Raw genomic sequence first — 24,893 nt, 5'->3', positions numbered from 1 at the left:
ACTACACAACACGTGCTATACCCAACTATACAACACGTGCTATACCTGACTATACAACACGTGCTATACCCGACTATACAACACGTGCTATACCTAACTACACAACACGTGCTATACCCAACTATACAACACGTGCTATACCTGACTACACAACACGTGCTATACCCAACTATACAACACGTGCTATACCCAACTACACAACACGTGCTATACCCAACTACACAACACGTGCTATACCCGACTACACAACACGTGCTATACCTGACTACACAACACGTGCTATACCCAACTATACAACACGTGCTATACCTAACTACACAACACGTGCTATACCTGACTATACAACACGTGCTATACCCAACTATACAACACGTGCTATACCTAACTACACAACACGTGCTATACCCAACTATACAACACGTGCTATACCTGACTACACAACACGTGCTATACCCAACTATACAACACGTGCTATACCCAACTACACAACACGTGCTATACCCAACTATACAACACGTGCTATACCCAACTACACAACACGTGCTATACCTGACTACACAACACGTGCTATACCCAACTACACAACACGTGCTATACCCAACTACACAACACGTACTATACCCAACTATACAACACGTGCTATACCCGACTATACAACACGTGCTATACCCAACTACACAACACGTACTATACCCAACTATACAACACGTGCTATACCCAACTACACAACACGTACTATACCCAACTATACAACACGTGCTATACCCGACTATACAACACGTGCTATACCCAACTACACAACACGTACTATACCCAACTACACAACACGTACTATACCCAACTATACAACACGTACTATACCCAACTATACAACACGTGCTATACCTAACGTTAAATAAAACATCTCTGATGTGAATATGAAAACCAGGGGTCACACAGAGGTCAAATTCCTTTAGGTGTCGTTAAAGCGATGCAGCGAGGTCCAGTTGTTCACGCTTTGTGACCCTGAGCGTGAACAACTCTTTATATATTACACACCCCACACACACACACACACACACACACACACACACACACACCACACACACACACACACACACACACACACACACACACACACACACACACACACCACACACACACACACACACACACACACACACACACACACACCACACACACACACACACACACACACACACACACACACACACACACACACACACACACACACACACACACACACACACACACACACACACACACACACACACACACACACACACACACACACACACACACAGGCCGTTTCTCAATCCCGAGGATACTGGCTTCCAAGCCAATATTTCAAGGATGCTACGTCATCGAGTGCCGCAGAAGGACTGTTCCAATCTCCAGCATACTTGGAATTCCACAGAGGCCGCATCCTTGGTTTGGGGGAAATTTCGAGGCTGCACATGGGTAGACTACGCGTCCTTAAAATCCCCACAATGCTTTGCGCACGGACCAATTTCAAAAACCCTTGCGGAGAAAGGCTGAACCGACGCAGCACACATTGAAATGTAAGTGTGGTGGCATAGAACACGTGTTGGTAAATATGTGACTTTGTTACATTTGTTTGTTTTCACCAGAAATGTGTTCCTGAAAGTAAAGCAAGTTCATAAAGATAGACATCGTGAGGGATTTATTTTCGGTTCAGTTTACGTTGAAACCGTTAGAGAGAGTGGCACACTTGTTAGCCTGTTCCATTCTTCTTCGTTTTCCGAAGCCGTGGCTTGGAAGCATACTTGCTTCGTTTCTGAAGGAAGTGACTACCAAGCCAGCATCCTCGCAATTGAGAAACACCCCCCCCCCCCCCTCTCAACATGTGTCCCAGCAGGACTAGTTTCACACTCTTCCCGTCCGACGGGATGATTAATGTCGCTGCGACGGAGGATAGGTCGGCTGTGAAGCGAGGGCCTTTCTGTGAGGATGAAATAATGGAAACTGCTCGATGACGGATTAAAAACCCCGCCGAGCAGATAGGAGCCGAGCAGATAGGAGCCGAGCAGATAGGAGCCGAGCTGCAGATAGGAGCCGAGCTGCAGATAGGAGCCGAGCTGCAGGAGGGCTTATCTCAAGAGGTTTGGTGCTGAACCGTCTGTAAGCATTTATGTGTTGTGGAAGATATGATATTAAAAGTCAATAGCCTGCTCGGACAGGATAAGGAAACGTAACGAATATTTACTAAGAAAAAGCACAAAAAGGACAAAACTGAAGCCTGATATATATATATAATATATATATATAATATATATATATATATATTCTCTAGTGTTTCTACAAAATGCAATATCCAACAGCTTTGTAACAGCATTTGCCTTCTTCTTCTTCTTCTTCTTCTTCTTCTTCTTCTTCTTCTTCTTCTTCTTCTTCTTCTTCTTCTTCTTCTTCTTCTTCTTCTTCTTCTTCTTCTTCGCATTTATCTCGTCAGAAAAATCAAAGACGCGTAGGATCAGTGTGTGATGAATAATAAGGCTTCTCTGATGCGGAATATATTATTATCATTATGAATATTACAGGCTCCTAGTCTACTTGTCTTTACTCGTTTTATTTAATACGTACGTCTCGCTCTCCTCCTTGCTGCTGTGAACGCCTCCCTTTATGGGAAATGAAGGGTTTCTGTTTGAGAAGTGTCGAAAAGAGGAACAAAGAGAACCTTGGCTCAATGAAAGAGTCGTAACTCTAACGTCTCTGGAGACAACAGAATAAGCAGTAATGAAGTAAACGAACCTTAGAGGACACCTTGGTCTTTGTTTGGGCGTTCAAAGAAGATCTACATGATATAGTCTGAGCACTCTTCTGATGTATGCTCCGGGTTAACCTCAAAGCAGCAGAACATCTGTCAATGAGAGACGACTCTTTTATAAATCATCTTTTGTTCAGTCCTTATCCACGGCACACGTCCAGTCTTAGTGTTACTTCATGTAAAAGGTACAAATAGCCCTATTTCCTTTATGTGCTTCACTATAGAGTTCCACAGTGACGCGTCCTAAAACCCGGAAGTAAGTTAGCATTTTCCCACTTCCGGTTCCTTCGACAAAACACAACGGGATCTCTCCTTAGGATTTTGGAAAATAGCTGGAAATCAGGTCTGTGGTTGAGACACGTTGAAGAGACAGATCACGTTCTGTTCAGCCGGATAATATCCACATGTCTAGCCTACTTTTATAATTTTCTAATCATAAATCTAATCGATAGATTTATGATGGAATGAACCGGAAGGAGTTTACTTCCGGGTTTTAGGACTGTGGCTCTCTATAGCACAGTTTAGTTGAATACTCGATGCTGATTGGTCCATTTGGACATTAAGGAGGTCTGTTTCTTTCAGCTAGCAGACCATTGCTAGGGAGAGCAGACCGTTGCTAAGAAGGACAGACCGTTGCTAGGGAGAGCAGACTGTTACTATGGAGAACAGACCGTTACTAAGGAGAACAGACCGCTGCTAAGAAGGACAGACCGTTGCTAGGGAGAACAGACCGTTGCTAAGGAGAACAGACCGTTGCTAAGGAGAACAGACCGCTGCTAAGAAGGACAGACCGTTGCTAGGGAGAACAGACTGTTGCTAAGGAGAACAGACCGTTACTAAGGAGGACTGACCGTTACTAAGGAGGACTGTGTGCGCAGAAAGAAGTTCTGGTTAATTTAACAACACAGGAAGTAAACAGTAAAAGGGAACATCGTTAAAAATAGATATTAAAGGTGGGGTAGGTCATTCTGGAGAAACCAGCTCGAGTGGCTAGAATTTGAAAATACACAACCGGAACAAATCTGCCACTTCCTCACAGATCCCCTCCTCCAACACCTCTCAGAGCCCCTCCTCCAACACCTCACAGAGCCCCTCCCCCAACACCTCTCAGAGCCCCTCCTCCAACACCTCACAGAGCCCCTCCTCCAACACCTCACAGAGCCCCTCCTCCAACACCTCACAGAGCCCCTCCTCCAACACCTCACAGAGCCCCTCCCCCAACACCTCTCAGAGCCCCTCCTCCAACACCTCTCAGAGCCCCTCCCCCAACACCTCACAGAGCCCCTCCCCCAACACCTCTCAGAGCCCCTCCTCCAACACCTCACAGAGCCCCTCCTCCACTTCCTCACAGAGCCCCTCCTCCAACACCTCACAGAGCCCCTCCTCCAACACCTCACAGAGCCCCTCCTCCAACACCTCACAGAGCCCCTCCTCCAACACCTCTCAGAGCCCCTCCTCCAACACCTCACAGAGCCCCTCCTCCAACACCTCTCAGAGCCCCTCCCCCAACACCTCTCAGAGCCCCTCCTCCAACACCTCTCAGAGCCCCTCCTCCAACACCTCACAGAGCCCCTCCTCCAACACCTCACAGAGCCCCTCCTCCAACACCTCACAGAGCCCCTCCCCCAACACCTCTCAGAGCCCCTCCTCCAACACCTCACAGAGCCCCTCCCCCACTTCCTCACAGAGCCCCTCCTCCAACACCTCACAGAGCCCCTCCCCCAACACCTCTCAGAGCCCCTCCTCCACCACCTCACAGAGCCCCTCCCCCAACACCTCTCAGAGCCCCTCCTCCAACACCTCTCAGAGCCCCTCCCCCAACACCTCACAGAGCCCCTCCCCCAACACCTCTCAGAGCCCCTCCTCCAACACCTCACAGAGCCCCTCCTCCACTTCCTCACAGAGCCCCTCCTCCAACACCTCACAGAGCCCCTCCTCCAACACCTCACAGAGCCCCTCCTCCAACACCTCACAGAGCCCCTCCTCCAACACCTCACAGAGCCCCTCCTCCACTTCCTCACAGAGCCCCTCCCCCAACACACACAAACGCGCACATGACCAATGAGGGCACGAGATCAGTGTGTGCCCCGATGGAAGGCTGACAGGCAGGTAGGCCATCCAGTTACTTTAGCCGGCTCAGATGATTGGTCGAGCTTTCTACAGCGCCACGGCTTCAAAGCACTTCAGATATTCATTGCTCTCGGGATGTTCAGAGCATTCCATGGAATATAACAACAAGTGTATCTGAAGTGAATTACCTCCCCCACCTTTAAGACATGTTTATTTTAGCCTTACAGGAATAGATCGCCAAGCGAGGGCCTTTTGTGAAATGATGGGATATATTTGACTAAACGTAAGAAAGCTCCAGCCTCTTTTCGACTAACGGTATATAACGTCAGATCGGCCCTTTTTCCCCCGCTAGAAAGAGCCAGCGGATATAAAGAGAGAGAGATGAGATCCGGGTAATAAAACAAGCTCTAATAAAGATCAATACCTGGATCAGAGCGCGCGACTCCACTAAACTCCCAAACTGTGACAAAAGCAGGCGCTGAATCTAATTCCACTTTAAGCTCAGCCTTCAGAAAAAGGTACATTGGTGAAACGCTGAAAGCCAACGCTCCGTAATCACGCTGAGAAACCGTTAAAGAGGACGAGACGGGAGGAGAATCACAGATCCATTATTACAGAAAAGGAATAGGAAGGATGGGTGACCACGGGTCGGCGTCGCCGGATCTAATTCACCCCGAGGAAGGACAGACACAGCTGATGCCTCCCATCTGGATGCATTGTCTGTTATAAGTGGACAGCTATATATTCAAGCACGCTCCCTCCCCGCCTTCCACCCTTCTTCTTGGGATTATATTAATATAAAGTACACATGTTCAGTTTGGACGAGACTCGCTTTGTTCTTCAGTTGAAGCTTTTACAACATTTACTGTTAGAGACTCTCCCTGGTCCCCGGCTCGAGCTTCAGCCTCAGGATCCGTGTGTCTGGGATCCTCTCCAGAAGGGAAGTCATCACAACACGACAACATTTGTTGGCTTTTTTCTGAAAATCTAAAATGTCTCCAAATCGTACAATTCTGACTTTTCCTCAACAATCTGACTTTTTTCAAAAAATTCTCACTTTTTTCAAAAAAAAATCTGAATTTTTCTTAAAATTATGGCTTTTTTTTAAAACTTTGAAAACTGATGCTCTTCTAGGTCATCACACATCCTGTCATGTTCACAGCTGCAGTTGGTACCCTTGTTAGCATGCTGCTCTCATGCTGGAGGAGGACACTCAGGATGTTCCCAACACTTACCTTCAGTGGGAACGCTGGTTGGTGATTGGGTGGTGGAGCCTGTCGCCCCCCCAGTCGCCTCTCTGATCCTGGCTGTAGTTCTGGAGGCGGTGGAGGCGGTGGAGGGGTAGAGACGGGTGGTGTCCACGATGTCACACAGCTTGTCCTTCGTCTGTGAGAGGAGACGTGATGTGAGTTAGCTCCAACACACTGTTCACTGTTCGATTATTATGTCTCATCAGCGTTATCTGCCGTCTCACCTCATCCGGACAGCTGCTGTCCACCCAGTCCTGCCGATGGCGGTCAAATCCACTGGAGCATCTGAGGGGAGACGAGACTCACCTTTAGTCATATAGAAGAAGCTTCATATTCACCTTATTCAGCGCCAATACTTCGCCCACTTCTGGGTCAAAGCGTCCTCTCATCTGAGGACACTTGAATACTCTGTAGAGTCTCTGCTATGAGACGAGGACACTTTATAATAACCAGTTAACCAGAGGCCAAGTCAGTTACCTAGTCAGTAAACGTTAGCTTCTACTTCCAGGTCAGCTAACGTGTGGTATCTGTCTGACTAGTCCGCTAAAGACATCCAGGCATCTAGTCAGCGATGGCCTGTTGTCATTTAAATACAAGTTACTATTTAACCCCTTGTGGTCAGCCGCGCATCTTGGACCCGTGTCCACGTTCACACGCTGAGATTGAACTTATTGTCCTAGCACAGGTTCTATGTAACGAAACGGTTTCCCTGCATTTGACGCATCCTGGTGTTAGGAGCAGACTCGCCAACCCTCCTGGTTTCACTGCCCTCTACCGGTTTCACTGCCCTCTCCCGGTCTCACTGCCCTCTCCCGGTCTCACTGCCCTCTCCCGGTCTCACTGCCCTCTCCCGGTCTCACTGCCCTCTCCCGGTCTCACTGCCCTCTACCGGTCTCACTGCCCTCTACCGGTCTCACTGCCCTCTCCCGGTCTCACTGCCCTCTCCCGGTTTCACTGCCCTCTCCCGGTCTCACTGCCCTCTCCCGGTCTCACTGCCCTCTCCCGGTCTCACTGCCCTCTCCCGGTTTCACTGCCCTCTCCCGGTCTCACTGCCCTCTCCCGGTCTCACTGCCCTCTCCCGGTCTCACTGCCCTCTCCCGGTTCCACTGCCCTCTCCCGGTTTCACTGCCCTCTCCCGGTCTCACTGCCCTCTCCCGGTCTCACTGCCCTCTACCGGTTTCACTGCCCTCTCCCGGTCTCACTGCCCTCTACCGGTTTCACTGCCCTCTCCCGGTCTCCTCCCGGCGTCACATTTCTCCCGCATTTCTGACAAAATCAGATTTACTCAGGACTGTTTCCACTCGGACTTTAATACAGCTACACCATTGTTTGGTTTCCATGGTAGCGCGTCTCTTTAGTAGCGCACGCAACTGAAAGTCTACGAGGGTGAGGCAGACAGTCACAGAAAACATAAACCAGAACAAGAATCGACAACTCGACCCTTTGCTCCTCCTTTCCGGTCCACACATCCATCAAGGATGCTACAGGCCGCAAGCAGTGCACTTACAACTACAATAAGCATGTTACTGTTAATCTAATACCGCTCCGGCGATCCACTAGCACCCCCCCTCTGCGGTGGTTTTGAAATGCTCCCGATTTCTGAGGTCTCAAGGTTGTTAGTCTGGTTAGGAGCAGTGTGCTGCCAGTATGTACGGCGCCCGGGGAGCCGTGTAGGGCTGCCTTGCTCAGGGACACCTCGGTAGCACTTGGTCTTGCCGGGACTTGAACTGGTGACCTTCCAGTCCCTATCGACTTCGCCACCACCGCTGATGAGACCGCTCACAGCTCCAAACATCAACGTAAAGTCCCACATCTGGCTTTTTGTGGATAAAGTAATCCCATATTGGAGATCAAAAGGTTACGTCTCAGCTTTAAAGTGTCATGACTTAAGAACACTTCACCTAAAAGCCTGAAAGCCGTTTCTTTGGCGAGTAAAGGTCGATGAAGCTGGTGGCGATATAGCAGTTTCGCTCTAACTGGAAATATCAACACGAAACAAAGACGGGACAGATTTACTTTCTACGCCCTGCTTTCACTGCAGTGAGGTTTACAACGAGAGGCAGGAATGAAGTTCAGATGGAACCGATGGATGTTTCCTCGAGACGAGAGGGCCAGGAAAAGAGCACATCTGTTCAGGTGCGTCCAGGTGGAGAGGAAACGAACAAGCATCCTTCTGTCGTGTTGTTCGGATGCGCGTCTCGAGGGCTTGGAAGTGCTATCGACCGCTTGGTCCTCAGGATGTTGTTTCTTTGGGAGCGGTTCGATAACACGTGTCTCTTTCCAGGTAGGGTGATGGACGGCCTCTCAGATCTGCCCCGTCTGAACGGGAGAAACGGGTGCTGGAAATAAGAGAGAGGCTAATCCTCCGTGACTCGCCCACAGGTTCCGGTCTTACTTTTCAAAGCAGATCACTTTTAATCTGTCGGCCGACTGCTCAGTATCGCAGCTGGGCGACGTAGAGAGAAATGCACTCGAACGACAACGACCTACAACCAGCTGTGTGCTAATAACACATAATAGCCGCACGTAAAGCAGTCCATCTCCATCTTCTCTCGAATCGTCCATTTCTCTCCAAAAGTCGTCTGTTCATTTCGGAGAGGCAGATTCCTCATTTCGATCCCTGCTTTCTCTAAACCTCCCGAGAGGGACAGGAAGTCGAATGAGACTTCCTGTCCCTGTTGGATACGTGACCTCCCGACAGGGACAGGAAGTCGAATGAGACTTCCTGTCCCTGTTGGATACGTGACCTCCCGACAGGGACAGGAAGTCGAATGAGACTTCCTGTCCCTGTTGGATACGTGACCTCCCGAGAGGGACAGGAAGTCGAATGAGACTTCCTGTCCCTGTTGGATACGTGACCTCCCGAGAGGGACAGGAAGTCGAATGAGACTTCCTGTCCCTGTTGGATACGTGACCTCCCGAGAGGGACAGGAAGTAGAATGAGACTTCCTGTCCCTGTTGGATACGTGACCTCCCGAGAGGGACAGGAAGTCGAGTGAGACTTCCTGTCCCTGTTGGATACGTGACCTCCCGAGAGGGACAGGAAGTAGAATGAGACTTCCTGTCCCTGTTGGATACGTGACCTCCCGAGAGGGACAGGAAGTCGAGTGAGACTTCCTGTCCCTGTTGGATACGTGACCTCCCGAGAGGGACAGGAAGTCGAGTGAGACTTCCTGTCCCTGTTGGATACGTGTTGCGTTTCTACTGGAAGGCGTCGGAGACCCGGTGAGTTGAATATGAATGAGCTCATGACGCTCATCATTCCTTCCGTTTGAAAAGCCGGGTCCAGACCTTTGAGCTCATGCTGTTATCGATCCTGTCCTTCGTGCTTCGAGCGACTCAGAGGTATACCCCCTTCACTGCTTCTTTGGATGCTCTTGTTAAAACACGAAACGTTAAAATGTGGGGCTTATTAGACGCATCGTGGACAATAAACCACATGGTCTTCTATGTTAGCAGAATGAACTACCCTCACCTCGACTGATTAGGGATGGGAATTTGAAAGCAAATGTATATTCGAATATTCAACCACCAATTTTGAAAAAGAAATAAATACATGTTGAAATAAGTTTAGAAACCAAGTCGAATGTATGAACTGGTGATCACAGTGTGAACAGTTGGCAGCTATAGGCTACAGCTCTCATGCTAAAAACATCACTTGGTTTTCTGATGGATTTGGACATGAAGTCTAACCGGACGCGAGAGAGAGATCAGCAGCTGCAGCTCTGCCCGCTGTGAGGGGCCGGAGAGCGGAGCACCTTTAGACCGGACACCCTCAGCTACGGCACTGGATGATTCCATTTGATCATGTAATCAACTTAGGCATCCCTCCCAACAACAAAAAATTACAATAAAAATATTCGTAACTCATATTCTCATTTTCCAATACCTGAATAATTTCTAATATTCGAATATTCGATGAATCGTTCCCATCCCTAGTAATAATGCATTCTGGGTAATTCCTGACGTCTCACTGTGGTTTCTACGCCGCCAGAAACGTACGATTTGACACCAAGGTCCTTCATTTTGGGCGAGGAAAGGAGATTTATGGCAAAACAGGACCGTAACTGGCCATAACCGTGCTTTCTGAGAGGCTCACGGGGCCCTCACACACCCTCAGAAGCCGTCGAGGGCCAGTTTGAGTTCTCCCTGGTGCATTCAGGTACCTGCAGCACTCTCTGTAAGGCCGTGTCTCTGAGCCGCGCCCTTCAGATGATGCCTTTGACTGCCCTCCGTCTGAACACTGACAGTTACCGGATTTATTTCAGTGCTTTTGAGAAAGTCAACATCCCGTGACCTCGTCGGAACCTCTCAGCTCATCGGGTCGTTCTCTCTCCGCGCCTCTCGTTAACCCCCTGGTTTGAATTAGCACCTGCTTTAAAGCGTGCTTCAAAGGAAGGGCAGGGTACAAAGAGGGAGACATTAACGCAGTGAGGAAGCTAATTAAAATGCAGCTTAATGAGATCAGTGCTCAAAGCATGCAGCGTGTCTTCATGACGTCGCCGAGGGGAAGCATGTCCGCATTCTGTCGGTTAGCTCGTCTCTGGAAGTCTCTGCTCATTTCTAAGGTTTGATGTGAGCAGCTTTAATGATCTCGTCTTTAAATATCCAACGATATCCACTTTAACGAAAAGCAGCGTTTGAGAGGCTGAAACGTGTTTGTGTGCGAGATGTTTAAGTTTAGCTAGAAAACAGTGATAAACGCCCTTAAAAATCCAAAATATGTCTTAAATGTGTCTCAAATATCTTCTTTAATTTGATATAAAACAGAGAAAAACTTAAAATCTCCACATTTTTGCAAGATGTACTACATTAATCTGTCATCAAACACTTGCTGATTATATTTATGTGGATTTCCTGGAGGTGAAAACATGGATTTTAGCGTTTGCAGACCATTTATATACCACATGTGTCAAACTCGAGGGCCCGGGGGCCAAATCAGGGCCGCGGTGGATTTAATTTCGGCCCGCAGGATAATTTCTAATTCCTATTAGATCTGGCCTGTCGGTATATTGCAGCTTCCCTCCATCCTGAGAGTCTCCTCCGCTCAGAGCCTGAGCCAAACATTGATGACCTTGAGCCAAACATTGATGACCTTGCCCCCGAGATGAGACGCCAAGTGTCTGAGCTAGCATCTCAGAGCAGCACACTGAGTCAAATGGATGCTTCCTTCTGCACTTCCTCTCTCAGGACAGCAGGGCATGTTTGGTTTCTCTCTGAGGGAATAGTTTTGTTGAAGCTGTTGTCGGCCTGTGGGGAAATGTACTCATGAGAAGTGACTCTGGAGAAGCTGCAGATCGAGCCATGAGAAAAGAATTCAACTGATTATTTAATGTTGTTTTTATAGGCGATAATTTAAGCTTTGTTAGTTCCAGGTTTAATATGTGCAATAAGTTCATTTCAATACGTTCTGCAGTAAACGCTGAACCAGTCCGGCCCTCCACGAGCACCTGTAAGGGAAACCTCTGTGTAAGCAATGCAGGGGAGTCACCGACGCAGGAAGGAGACACGGTAGAGCAGGAGCTTCGATGTCAAACACTGATTTGATGTCTGACCGCACGGGAGAGGTCCACGTCAAGTCTGGAGCGCCTCTCTCTCGTCAGCCCATTGAACTGGTTTCACAGAGGAATCAACATGTCTGATAAGATAGCTTTAGACAGTTGGGCACACTGAGTCACTTGTGTCCTCGAAGATGTCCACACCTTGGAGTCCACAAACACAGAGAAGGAAGTGTCCCAGTGCGCCCACAACACAGACCATCTGTGACCGAGGGTCGCCCGGTCACAGAATGGGAACAATAACATTATGGCTGAAGCAGCCTGTGTCCTTAAAAGGAGACACACAGACGTCAGGGTTGGTCCTGTACGTCCTATCTAGAGTCTAGGACAATACTTTCCCTAACAGTACCCATGTGTTGATGTTGGCCCACGGTGTGTTGAGTCTGACCCCTGCTCTACGTGCACACACCCCTACAGAACACACCCTAAAGCCACATAGGGCCTCTTTAATGCATCCCATGTGTCCCTTTGGACATCCGGATGACTCCACTTGGTCAGTATCACATACACCTGAGAGCCACGGAGCTGAAGCCGTCTGAGAGCATCTCATTTAGCTCACACCTGTTCAGCCGACCTCAGCTCCTCCTTCCCTGAGAGCACTTCAAAGCAAAGATCATATTTGAGCCGCTAAAGAAGTGTTTCCCCCGAGAAAATCCCGACAGCTGGACGTCCTGACGTTCAGGACAGCTGGACGTCCTGACAGCTGGACGTCCTGACAGCTGGACGTTCTGACAGCTGGACGTCCTGACGTTCAGACAGCTGGACGTCCTGACAGCTGGACGTCCTGACGTTCAGACAGCTGGACGTCCTGACAGCTGGACGTCCTGACAGCTGGACGTTCTGACAGCTGGACGTCCTGACAGCTGGACGTCCTGACAGCTGGACGTTCTGACAGCTGGACGTCCTGACAGCTGGACGTCCTGACAGCTGGACGTTCTGACAGCTGGACGTCCTGACAGCTGGACGTCCTGACAGCTGGACGTCCTGACAGCTGGACGTTCTGACAGCTGGACGTTCTGACAGCTGGACGTCCTGACAGCTGGACGTTCTGACAGCTGGACGTCCTGACAGCTGGACGTTCTGACAGCTGGACGTCCTGACAGCTGGACGTTCTGACAGCTGGACGTTCTGACAGCTGGACGTCCTGACAGCTGGACGTCCTGACAGCTGGACGTCCTGACAGCTGGACGTTCAGACAGCTGGACGTTCTGACAGCTGGACGTTCTGACAGCTGGACGTTCTGACGTTCAGACGTTCTGACAGCTGGACGTTCTGACAGCTGGACGTTCTGACAGCTGGACGTTCAAACGCTCCGACGTTCCGACGTTCGGACTTGTGTTTTCTATCATTGGTACAAGCCAAGAAAAGCCACAAGTACAATGTGATGTTTCTGTTTCTGCATTACACACAAAAACAATCAAACTAAAGTTGAATGAGTAACAGTCTCTTAAAGAGTCCTTGTTGTGCTTGTTGCAGTGTTCCTCTCCTGTCGTGTCTTCTCTCGGTGCGGCTTGAATCCCTCCAGAAGGTCAACGAAAGCGTTCTGTATGCTCTGGAACAATTAGGAAATCCACAGAAGTATAACCAACTATTTAGATAACGGATCATATATCCTGCAAACACGTGAGGAATTAATGCTTTGTTCTCAGTTTTGCTTTAAAGTGGATCTTCACTGAGAAGACATTTAAAGACATATTAAAGACACTCTGATCTGAGCGTTTCTCACTCGAAACACATCCATATATGGGGCTTTGATCTAGGTGGCGCTGTTGAGCCATTTCCCCCGTGCTAATCCTAATTTAAGTGCATTTTCACCAGGTTTCCTCCCAACATGTTCAGGCTCTCAAATGTGTGAGTGCTCACGGCCCGCTCTGGATTTCAATAGGGTGCTAAAACCTGACTTTATTGGTGCGTTGACCCTAAAAGCAGCCCCACCTGTTGAGGCGATGGCACCAGCTGCAGTTGAAGTTGATCTGAGAGGAAATGCATTCTCCACAGCTGGTGAACTGCAGACAGGCTGGAGAGGGGAGAGGAAACGGGTCAACAGCTGGATCGATGTGCTGGAAAACAAACGCTCATCGACACATGACGTTATTTGCAGATCATAGAGTCCTGACCGCTGAACGCTGGGATACCCCAACGTGTCATGATAGAAACGCATAGTAGGGGGTTCAACTAGTTCAGGGGTGTCAAACTCAATTTAATTTCGGGCCACATCAGCTTTATGGCTGCACTCAAAGGGCCGGGTGTAACTTATATAAATATATAAAATAATGTAATGTACTCTGCATTGGATTATTATTGGATAGGGTAATAACTTAGTAATTAACTACGTCTGAAAGCAGAAGTCTGGGGCAAATAATTGCAAGTCTCTTCAGAGAGCAATATTATTATCATTATGAATATTACAGGCTGTCTACTTGTCTTTACTCGTTTTATTTAATACGTACGTCTCGCTCTCCTCCTTGCTGCTGTGAACGCCTCCCTTTATGGGAAATGAAGGGTTTTTCTGTTTGAGAAGTGTCGAAAAGAGGACAAAAGAACCTTGGCTCAATGAAAGAGTCGTAACTCTACGTCTCTGGAGACAACAAATAGCAGTAATGAAGTAAACGAACCTTAGAGACACCTTGGTCTTTGTTTGGGCGTTCAAAGAAGATCTACATGATATAGTCTGAGCACTCTTCTGATGTATGCTCCGGGTTAACCTCAAAGCAGCAGAACATCTGTCAAGAAGACGACTCTTTTATAAATCATCTTTTGTTCAGTCCTTATCCACGGCACACGTCCAGTCTTAGTGTTACTTCATGTAAAAGGTACAAATAGCCCTATTTCCTTTATGTGCTTCACTATAGAGTTCCACAGTGACGCGTCCTAAAACCCGGAAGTAAGTTAGCATTTTCCCACTTCCGGTTCCTTCGACAAAACACAACGGGATCTCTCCTTAGGATTTTGGAAAATAGCTGGAAATCAGGTCTGTGGTTGAGACACGTTGAAGAGACAGATCACGTTCTGTTCAGCCGGATAATATCCACATGTCTAGCCTACTTTTATAATTTTCTAATCATAAATCTAATCGATAGATTTATGGAATGAACCGGAAGGAGTTTACTTCCGGGTTTTAGGACTGTGGCTCTCTATAGCACAGTTTAGTTGAATACTCGATGCTGATTGGTCCATTTGGACATTAAGGAGGTCTGTTTCTTTCAGCTAGCAGACCATTGCTAGGGAGAGCAGACCGTTGCTAAGAAGGACAGACCGTTGCTAGGGAGAGCAGACTGTTACTATGGAGAACAGACCGTTACTAAGGAGAACAGACCGCTGCTAAGAAGGACAGACCGTTGCTAAGGAGAACAGACCGTTGCTAAGGAGAACAGACCGTTGCTAAGGAGAACAGACCGCCGCTAAAGAAAACAGACCGTTGCTAGGGAGAACAACTGTTGCTAAGGAGAACAGACCGTTACTAAGGAGGACTGACCGTTACTAAGGAGGACTGTGTGCGCAGAAAGAAGTTCTGGTTAATTTACACACAGGAAGTAAACAGTAAAAGGGAACATCGTTAAAAATAGATATTAAAGGTGGGGTAGGTCATTCTGGAGAAACCAGCTCGAGTGGCTAGAATTTGAAAATACACAACCGGAACAAATCTGCCACTTCCTCACAGATCCCCTCCTCCAACACCTCTCAGAGCCCCTCCTCCAACACCTCCAGAGCCCCTCCCCCAAGACCTCTCAGAGCCCCTCCTCCAACACCTCACAGAGCCCCTCCTCCAACACCTCACAGAGCCCCTCCTCCAACACCTCACAGAGCCCCTCCTCCAACACCTCACAGAGCCCCTCCCCCAACACCTCTCAGAGCCCCTCCTCCAACACCTCTCAGCCCCTCCCCCAACACCTCACAGAGCCCCTCCCCCAACACCTCTCAGAGCCCCTCCTCCAACACCTCACAGAGCCCCTCCTCCACTTCCTCACAGAGCCCCTCCTCCAACACCTCACAGCCCCTCCTCCAACACCTCACAGAGCCCCTCCTCCAACACCTCACAGAGCCCCTCCTCCAACACCTCTCAGAGCCCCTCCTCCAACACCTCACAGAGCCCCTCCTCCAACACCTCACAGAGCCCCTCCCCCAACACCTCTCAGAGCCCCTCCTCCAACACCTCTCAGAGCCCCTCCTCCAACACCTCACAGAGCCCCTCCTCCAACACCTCACAGAGCCCCTCCTCCAACACCTCACAGAGCCCCTCCCCCAACACCTCTCAGAGCCCCTCCTCCAACACCTCACAGAGCCCCTCCTCCACCTCCTCACAGAGCCCCTCCTCCAACACCTCACAGAGCCCCTCCCCCAACACCTCTCAGAGCCCCTCCTCCAACACCTCACAGAGCCCCTCCCCCAACACCTCTCAGAGCCCCTCCTCCAACACCTCTCAGAGCCCCTCCCCCAACACCTCACAGAGCCCCTCCTCCAACACCTCTCAGAGCCCCTCCTCCAACACCTCACAGAGCCCCTCCTCCACTTCCTCACAGAGCCCCTCCTCCAACACCTCACAGAGCCCCTCCTCCAACACCTCACAGAGCCCCTCCTCCAACACCTCACAGAGCCCCTCCTCCAACACCTCACAGAGCCCCTCCTCCACTTCCTCACAGAGCCCCTCCCCCAACACACACAAACGCGCACATGACCAATGAGGGCACGAGATCAGTGTGTGCCCCGATGGAAGGCTGACAGGCAGGTAGGCCATCCAGTTACTTTAGCCGGCTCAGATGATTGGTCGAGCTTTCTACAGCGCCACGGCTTCAAAGCACTTCAGATATTCATTGCTCTCGGGATGTTCAGAGCATTCCATGGAATATAACAACAAGTGTATCTGAAGTGAATTACCTCCCCCACCTTTAAGACATGTTTATTTTAGCCTTACAGGAATAGATCGCCAAGCGAGGGCCTTTTGTGAAATGATGGGATATATTTGACTAAACGTAAGAAAGCTCCAGCCTCTTTCGACTAACGGTAATAACGTCAGATCGGCCCTTTTTCCCCCCTAGAAAGAGCCAGCGGATATAAAGAGAGAGATGAGATCCGGGTAATAAAACAAGCTCTAATAAAGATCAATACCTGGATCAGAGCGCGCGACTCCACTAAACTCCCAAACTGTGACAAAGCAGGCGCTGAATCTAATTCCACTTTAAGCTCAGCCTTCAGAAAAAGGTACATTGGTGAAACGCTGAAAGCCAACGCTCCGTAATCACGCTGAGAAACCGTTAAAGAGGACGAGACGGGAGGAGAATCACAGATCCATTATTACAGAAAAGGAATAGGAAGGATGGGTGACCACGGGTCGGCGTCGCCGGATCTAATTCACCCCGAGGAAGGACAGACACAGCTGATGCCTCCCATCTGGATGCATTGTCTGTTATAAGTGGACAGCTATATATTCAAGCACGCTCCCTCCCCGCCTTCCACCCTTCTTCTTGGGATTATATTAATATAAAGTACACATGTTCAGTTTGGACGAGAACTCGCTTTGTTCTTCAGTTTGAAGCTTTTACAACATTTACTGTTAGATACTCTCCCTGGTCCCCGGCTCGAGCTTCAGCCTCAGGATCCGTGTGTCTGGGATCCTCTCCATAAGGGAAGTCATCACAACACGACAACATTTGTTGGCTTTTTTCTGAAAATCTAAAATGTCCTCCAAAATCGTACAATTCTGACTTTTCCTCAACAATCTGACTTTTTTTCAAAAAATTCTCACTTTTTTCAAAAAAAAAATCTGAATTTTTCTTAAAATTATGGCTTTTTTTTTAAAACTTTGAAAACTGATGCTCTTCTGGGTCATCACACATCCTGTCATGTTCACAGCTGCAGTTGGTACCCTTGTTAGCATGCTACTCTCATGCTGGAGGAGGACACTCAGGATGTTCCCAACACTTACCTTCAGTGGGAACGCTGGTTGGTGATTGGGTGGTGGAGCCTGTCGCCCCCCCAGTCGCCTCTCTGATCCTGGCTGTAGTTCTGGAGGCGGTGGAGGCGGTGGAGGGGTAGAGACGGGTGGTGTCCACGATGTCACACAGCTTGTCCTTCGTCTGTGAGAGGAGACTGATGTGAGTTAGCTCCAACACACCTGTTCACTGTTCGATTATTATGTCTCAATCAGCGTTATCTGCCGTCTCACCTCATCCGGACAGCTGCTGTCCACCCAGTCCTGCCGATGGCGGTCAAATCCACTGGAGCATCTGAGGGGAGACGAGACTCACCTTTAGTCATATAGAAGAAGCTTCATATTCACCTTATTCAGCGCCAATACTTCGCCCACGTTCTGGTCAAAGCGTCCTCTCATCTGAGGACACTTGAATACTCTGTAGAGTCTCTGCTATGAGACGAGGACACTTATAATAACCAGTTAACCAGAGGCCAAGTCAGTTACCTAGTCAGTAAACGTTAGCTTCTACTGTCCAGGTCAGCTAACGTGTGGTATCTGTCTGACTAGTCCGCTAAAGACATCCAGGCATCTAGTCAGCGATGGCCTGTTGTCATTTAAATACAAGTTACTATTTAACCCCTTGTGGTCAGCCGCGCATCTTGGACCCGTGTCCACGTTCACACGCTGAGATTGAACTTATTGTCCTAGCACAGGTTCTATGTAACGAAACGGTTTCCCTGCATTTGACGCATCCTGGTGTTAGGAGCAGACTCGCCAACCCTCCTGGTTTCACTGCCCTCTACCGGTTTCACTGCCCTCCCCGTCTCACTGCCCTCTCCCGGTCTCACTGCCCTCTCCCGGTTCCACCGCCCTCTCCCGGTTTCACCGCCCTCTCCCGGTGTCACTGCCCTCTCCCGGTTTCACTGCCCTCTCCCGGGTTCACTGCCCTCTCCCGGTTTCACTGCCCTCTCCCGGTTTCACTGCCCTCTCCCGGTTTCACTGCCCTCTCCCGGTTCCACTGCCCTCTCCCGGTTCCACTGCCCTCTCCCGGTTTCACTGCCCTCTCCGGTTTCACCGCCCTCTCCCGGTTTCACTGCCCTCTCCCGGTCTCACTGCCCCCTGCCCGGTTTCACTGCCCTCTCCCGGTTTCACTGCCCTCATCCCTGGCCCTCACTGCCCTCTCCCGGTCTCACTGGCCCTCTACCGGTTTCACTGCCCTCTCCGGTCTCACTGGCCCTCTACCGTTTCACTGCCCTCGTCCCCGGTCTCCTCCCGGCGTCACATTTCTCCCGCATTTCTGACAAAATCAGATTTACTCAGGGACTGTTTCCACTCGGACTTTAATACAGCTACACCATTGTTTGGTTTCCATGGGAGCGCGTCTCTTTAGTAGCGCACGCAACTGAAAGTCTACGAGGGGTGAGGCAGACAGTCACAGAAAACATAAACCAGAACAAGAAATCGACAACTCGACCCTTTGCTCCTCCTTTCCGGTCCACACATCCATCAGGATGCTACAGGCCGCAAGCAGTGCACTTACAACTACAATAAGCATGTTACTGTTAATCTAATACCGCTCCGCGATCCACTAGCACCCCCCCCTCTGCGGTGGTTTTGAAATGCTCCCGATTTCTGAGGTCTCAAGGTTGTTAGTCTGGTTAGGAGCAGTGTGCTGCCAGTATGTACGGCGCCCGGGGAGCCGTGTAGGGCTGCCTTGCTCAGGGACACCTCGGTAGCACTTGGTCTTGCCGGGACTTGAACTGGTGACCTTCCAGTCCCTATCGACTTCGCCACCACCGCTGATGAGACCGCTCACAGCTCCAAACATCAACGTAAAGTCCCACATCTGGCTTTTTGTGGATAAAGTAATCCCATATTGGAGATCAAAAGGTTACGTCTCAGCTTTAAAGTGTCATGACTTAAGAACACTTCACCTAAAAGCCTGAAAGCCGTTTCTTTGGCGAGTAAAGGTCGATGAAGCTGGTGGCGATATAGCAGTTTCGCTCTAACTGGAAATATCAACACGAAACAAAGACGGGACAGATTTACTTTCTACGCCCTGCTTTCACTGCAGTGAGGTTTACAACGAGAGGCAGGAATGAAGTTCAGATGGAACCGATGGATGTTTCCTCGAGACGAGAGGGCCAGGAAAAGAGCACATCTGTTCAGGTGCGTCCAGGTGGAGAGGAAACGAACAAGCATCCTTCTGTCGTGTTGTTCGGATGCGCGTCTCGAGGGCTTGGAAGTGCTATCGACCGCTTGGTCCTCAGGATGTTGTTTCTTTGGGAGCGGTTCGATAACACGTGTCTCTTTCCAGGTAGGGTGATGGACGGCCTCTCAGATCTGCCCCGTCTGAACGGGAGAAACGGGTGCTGGAAATAAGAGAGAGGCTAATCCTCCGTGACTCGCCCACAGGTTCCGGTCTTACTTTTCAAAGCAGATCACTTTTAATCTGTCGGCCGACTGCTCAGTATCGCAGCTGGGCGACGTAGAGAGAAATGCACTCGAACGACAACGACCTACAACCAGCTGTGTGCTAATAACACATAATAGCCGCACGTAAAGCAGTCCATCTCCATCTTCTCTCGAATCGTCCATTTCTCTCCAAAAGTCGTCTGTTCATTTCGGAGAGGCAGATTCCTCATTTCGATCCCTGCTTTCTCTAAACCTCCCGAGAGGGACAGGAAGTCGAATGAGACTTCCTGTCCCTGTTGGATACGTGACCTCCCGACAGGGACAGGAAGTCGAATGAGACTTCCTGTCCCTGTTGGATACGTGACCTCCCGACAGGGACAGGAAGTCGAATGAGACTTCCTGTCCCTGTTGGATACGTGACCTCCCGAGAGGGACAGGAAGTCGAATGAGACTTCCTGTCCCTGTTGGATACGTGACCTCCCGAGAGGGACAGGAAGTCGAATGAGACTTCCTGTCCCTGTTGGATACGTGACCTCCCGAGAGGGACAGGAAGTAGAATGAGACTTCCTGTCCCTGTTGGATACGTGACCTCCCGAGAGGGACAGGAAGTCGAGTGAGACTTCCTGTCCCTGTTGGATACGTGACCTCCCGAGAGGGACAGGAAGTAGAATGAGACTTCCTGTCCCTGTTGGATACGTGACCTCCCGAGAGGGACAGGAAGTCGAGTGAGACTTCCTGTCCCTGTTGGATACGTGACCTCCCGAGAGGGACAGGAAGTCGAGTGAGACTTCCTGTCCCTGTTGGATACGTGTTGCGTTTCTACTGGAAGGCGTCGGAGACCCGGTGAGTTGAATATGAATGAGCTCATGACGCTCATCATTCCTTCCGTTTGAAAAGCCGGGTCCAGACCTTTGAGCTCATGCTGTTATCGATCCTGTCCTTCGTGCTTCGAGCGACTCAGAGGTATACCCCCCTTCACTGCTTCTTTGGATGCTCTTGTTAAAACACGAAACGTTAAAATGTGGGGCTTATTAGACGCATCGTGGACAATAAACCACATGGTCTTCTATGTTAGCAGAATGAACTACCCTCACCTCGACTGATTAGGGATGGGAATTTGAAAGCAAATGTATATTCGAATATTCAACCACCAATTTTGAAAAAGAAATAAATACATGTTGAAATAAGTTTAGAAACCAAGTCGAATGTATGAACTGGTGATCACAGTGTGAACAGTTGGCAGCTATAGGCTACAGCTCTCATGCTAAAAACATCACTTGGTTTTCTGATGGATGTGGACATGAAGTCTAACCGGACGCGAGCGAGAGATCAGCTGCTGCAGCTCTGCCCGCTGTGAGCGGCCGTGGGCGGAGCAACACACCGGCTTTAGACCGGACACACTCAGCTACGGCACTGAATGATTCCACTCGATCATATGTAATCAACTTAGGCATCCCTCCCAACAACAAAAAATTACAATAAAAATATTCGTAACTCATATTCTCATTTTCCAATACCTGAATAATTTCTAATATTCGAATATTCGATGAATCGTTCCCATCCCTAGTAATAATGCATTCTGGGTAATTCCTGACGTCTCACTGTGGTTTCTACGCCGCCAGAAACGTACGATTTGACACCAAGGTCCTTCATTTTGGGCGAGGAAAGGAGATTTATGGCAAAACAGGACCGTAACTGGCCATAACCGTGCTTTCTGAGAGGCTCACGGGGCCCTCACACCCTCAGAAGCCGTCGAGGGCCAGTTTGAGTTCTCCCTGGTGCATTCAGGTACCTGCAGCACTCTCTGTAAGGCCGTGTCTCTGAGCCGCGCCCTTCAGATGATGCCTTTGACTGCCCTCCGTCTGAACACTGACAGTTACCGGATTTATTTCAGTGCTTTTGAGAAAGTCAACATCCCGTGACCTCGTCGGAACCTCTCAGCTCATCGGGTCGTTCTCTCCGCGCCTCTCGTTAACCCCCTGGTTTGAATTAGCACCTGCTTTAAAGCGTGCTTCAAAGGAAGGGCAGGGTACAAAGAGGGAGACATTAACGCAGTGAGGAAGCTAATTAAAATGCAGCTTAATGAGATCAGTGCTCAAAGCATGCAGCGTGTCTTCATGACGTCGCCGAGGGGAAGCATGTCCGCATTCTGTCGGTTAGCTCGTCTCTGGAAGTCTCTGCTCATTTCTAAGGTTTGATGTGAGCAGCTTTAATGATCTCGTCTTTAAATATCCAACGATATCCACTTTAACGAAAAGCAGCGTTTGAGAGGCTGAAACGTGTTTGTGTGCGAGATGTTTAAGTTTAGCTAGAAAACAGTGATAAACGCCCTTAAAATCCAAAATATGTCTTTAAATGTGTCTCAAATATCTTCTTTAATTTGATATAAAACAGAGAAAAACTTAAAATCTCCACATTTTTGCAAGATGTACTACATTAATCTGTCATCAAACACTTGCTGATTATATTTATGTGGATTTCCTGGAGGTGAAAACATGGATTTTAGCGTTTGCAGACCATTTATACCACATGTGTCAAACTCGAGGCCCGGGGGCCAAATCAGGGCCGCGGTGGATTTAATTTCGGCCCGCAGGATAATTTCTAATTCCTATTAGATCTGGCCTGTCGGTATATTGCAGCTTCCCTCCATCCTGAGAGTCTCCTCCGCTCAGAGCCTGAGCCAAACATTGATGACCTTGAGCCAAACATTGATGACCTTGCCCCCGAGATGAGACGCCAAGTGTCTGAGCTAGCATCTCAGAGCAGCACACTGAGTCAAATGGATGCTTCCTTCTGCACTTCCTCTCTCAGGACAGCAGGGCATGTTTGGTTTCTCTCTGAGGGAATAGTTTTGTTGAAGCTGTTGTCGGCCTGTGGGGAAATGTACTCATGAGAAGTGACTCTGGAGAAGCTGCAGATCGAGCCATGAGAAAAGAATTCAACTGATTATTTAATGTTGTTTTTATAGGCGATAATTTAAGCTTTGTTAGTTCCAGGTTTAATATGTGCAATAAGTTCATTTCAATACGTTCTGCAGTAAACGCTGAACCAGTCCGGCCCTCCACGAGCACCTGTAAGGGAAACCTCTGTGTAGCAATGCAGGGGAGTCACCGACGCAGGAAGGAGACACGGTAGAGCAGGAGCTTCGATGTCAAACACTGATTTGATGTCTGACCGCACGGGAGAGGTCCACGTCAAGTCTGGAGCGCCTCTCTCTCGTCAGCCCATTGAACTGGTTTCACAGAGGAATCAACATGTCTGATAAGATAGCTTTAGACAGTTGGGCACACTGAGTCACTTGTGTCCTCGAAGATGTCACACCTTGGAGTCCACAAACACAGAGAAGGAAGTGTCCCAGTGCGCCCACAACACAGACCATCTGTGACCGAGGGTCGCCCGGTCACAGAATGGGAACAATAACATTATGGCTGAAGCAGCCTGTGTCCTTAAAGGAGACACACAGACGTCAGGGTTGGTCCTGTACGTCCTATCTAGGAGTCTAGGACAATACTTTCCCTAACAGTACCCATGTGTTGATGTTGGCCCACGGTGTGTTTGAGTCTGACCCCTGCTCTACGTGCACACACACCTACAGAACACACCCTAAAGCCACATAGGGCCTCTTTAATGCATCCCATGTGTCCCTTTGGACATCCGGATGACTCCACTTGGTCAGTATCACATACACCTGAGAGCCACGGAGCTGAAGCCGTCTGAGAGCATCTCATTTAGCTCACACCTGTTCAGCCGACCTCAGCTCCTCCTCCCTGAGAGCACTTCAAAGCAAAGATCATATTTGAGCCGCTAAAGAAGTGTTTCCCCGAGAACATCCCGACAGCTGGACGTCCTGACGTTCAGACAGCTGGACGTCCTGACAGCTGGACGTCCTGACAGCTGGACGTTCTGACAGCTGGACGTCCTGACGTTCAGACAGCTGGACGTCCTGACAGCTGGACGTCCTGACGTTCAGACAGCTGGACGTCCTGACAGCTGGACGTCCTGACAGCTGGACGTTCTGACAGCTGGACGTCCTGACAGCTGGACGTCCTGACAGCTGGACGTTCTGACAGCTGGACGTCCTGACAGCTGGACGTCCTGACAGCTGGACGTTCTGACAGCTGGACGTCCTGACAGCTGGACGTCCTGACAGCTGGACGTCCTGACAGCTGGACGTTCTGACAGCTGGACGTTCTGACAGCTGGACGTCCTGACAGCTGGACGTTCTGACAGCTGGACGTCCTGACAGCTGGACGTTCTGACAGCTGGACGTCCTGACAGCTGGACGTTCTGACAGCTGGACGTTCTGACAGCTGGACGTCCTGACAGCTGGACGTCCTGACAGCTGGACGTCCTGACAGCTGGACGTTCAGACAGCTGGACGTTCTGACAGCTGGACGTTCTGACAGCTGGACGTTCTGACGTTCAGACGTTCTGACAGCTGGACGTTCTGACAGCTGGACGTTCTGACAGCTGGACGTTCAAACGCTCCGACGTTCCGACGTTCGGACTTGTGTTTTCTATCATTGGTACAAGCCAAGAAAAGCCACAAGTACAATGTGATGTTTCTGTTTCTGCATTACACACAAACAAATCAAACTAAAGTTGAATGAGTAACAGTCTCTTAAAGAGTCCTTGTTGTGCTTGTTGCAGTGTTCCTCTCCTGTCGTGTCTTCTCTCGGTGCGGCTTGAATCCCTCCAGAAGGTCAACGAAAGCGTTCTGTATGCTCTGGAACAATTAGGAAATCCACAGAAGTATAACCAACTATTTAGATAACGGATCATATATCCTGCAAACACGTGAGGAATTAATGCTTTGTTCTCAGTTTTGCTTTAAAGTGGATCTTCACTGAGAAGACATTTAAAGACATATTAAAGACACTCTGATCTGAGCGTTTCTCACT

General features: G+C 49.4%; 1 protein-coding gene across 1 annotated transcript in view; it reads right to left on the bottom strand.

The window, feature by feature from the left end:
• Positions 1-24,893, bottom strand: part of LOC117443340 (uncharacterized) — a 62,419-nt gene that overhangs the window by 6,003 nt on the left and 31,523 nt on the right. The window contains exons 10-14 of the mRNA XM_071202584.1: positions 17,830-17,890; positions 17,590-17,740; positions 13,602-13,683; positions 6,333-6,393; positions 6,094-6,244 (exon numbers count right to left, since the gene is read on the bottom strand). Of these exons, the coding sequence (XP_071058685.1) occupies positions 6,094-6,244; positions 6,333-6,393; positions 13,602-13,683; positions 17,590-17,740; positions 17,830-17,890 (506 nt within the window). The remainder of the gene's footprint in view (positions 1-6,093; positions 6,245-6,332; positions 6,394-13,601; positions 13,684-17,589; positions 17,741-17,829; positions 17,891-24,893) is intronic.

This window comes from Pseudochaenichthys georgianus, unplaced genomic scaffold (genome assembly GCF_902827115.2).
Source record: "Pseudochaenichthys georgianus unplaced genomic scaffold, fPseGeo1.2 scaffold_589_arrow_ctg1, whole genome shotgun sequence".
NCBI lineage: Eukaryota > Metazoa > Chordata > Actinopteri > Perciformes > Channichthyidae > Pseudochaenichthys > Pseudochaenichthys georgianus.
The sequence above is the reverse complement of the archived record's forward strand: the minus strand, read 5'-3'. Positions and strand labels throughout refer to the sequence as shown.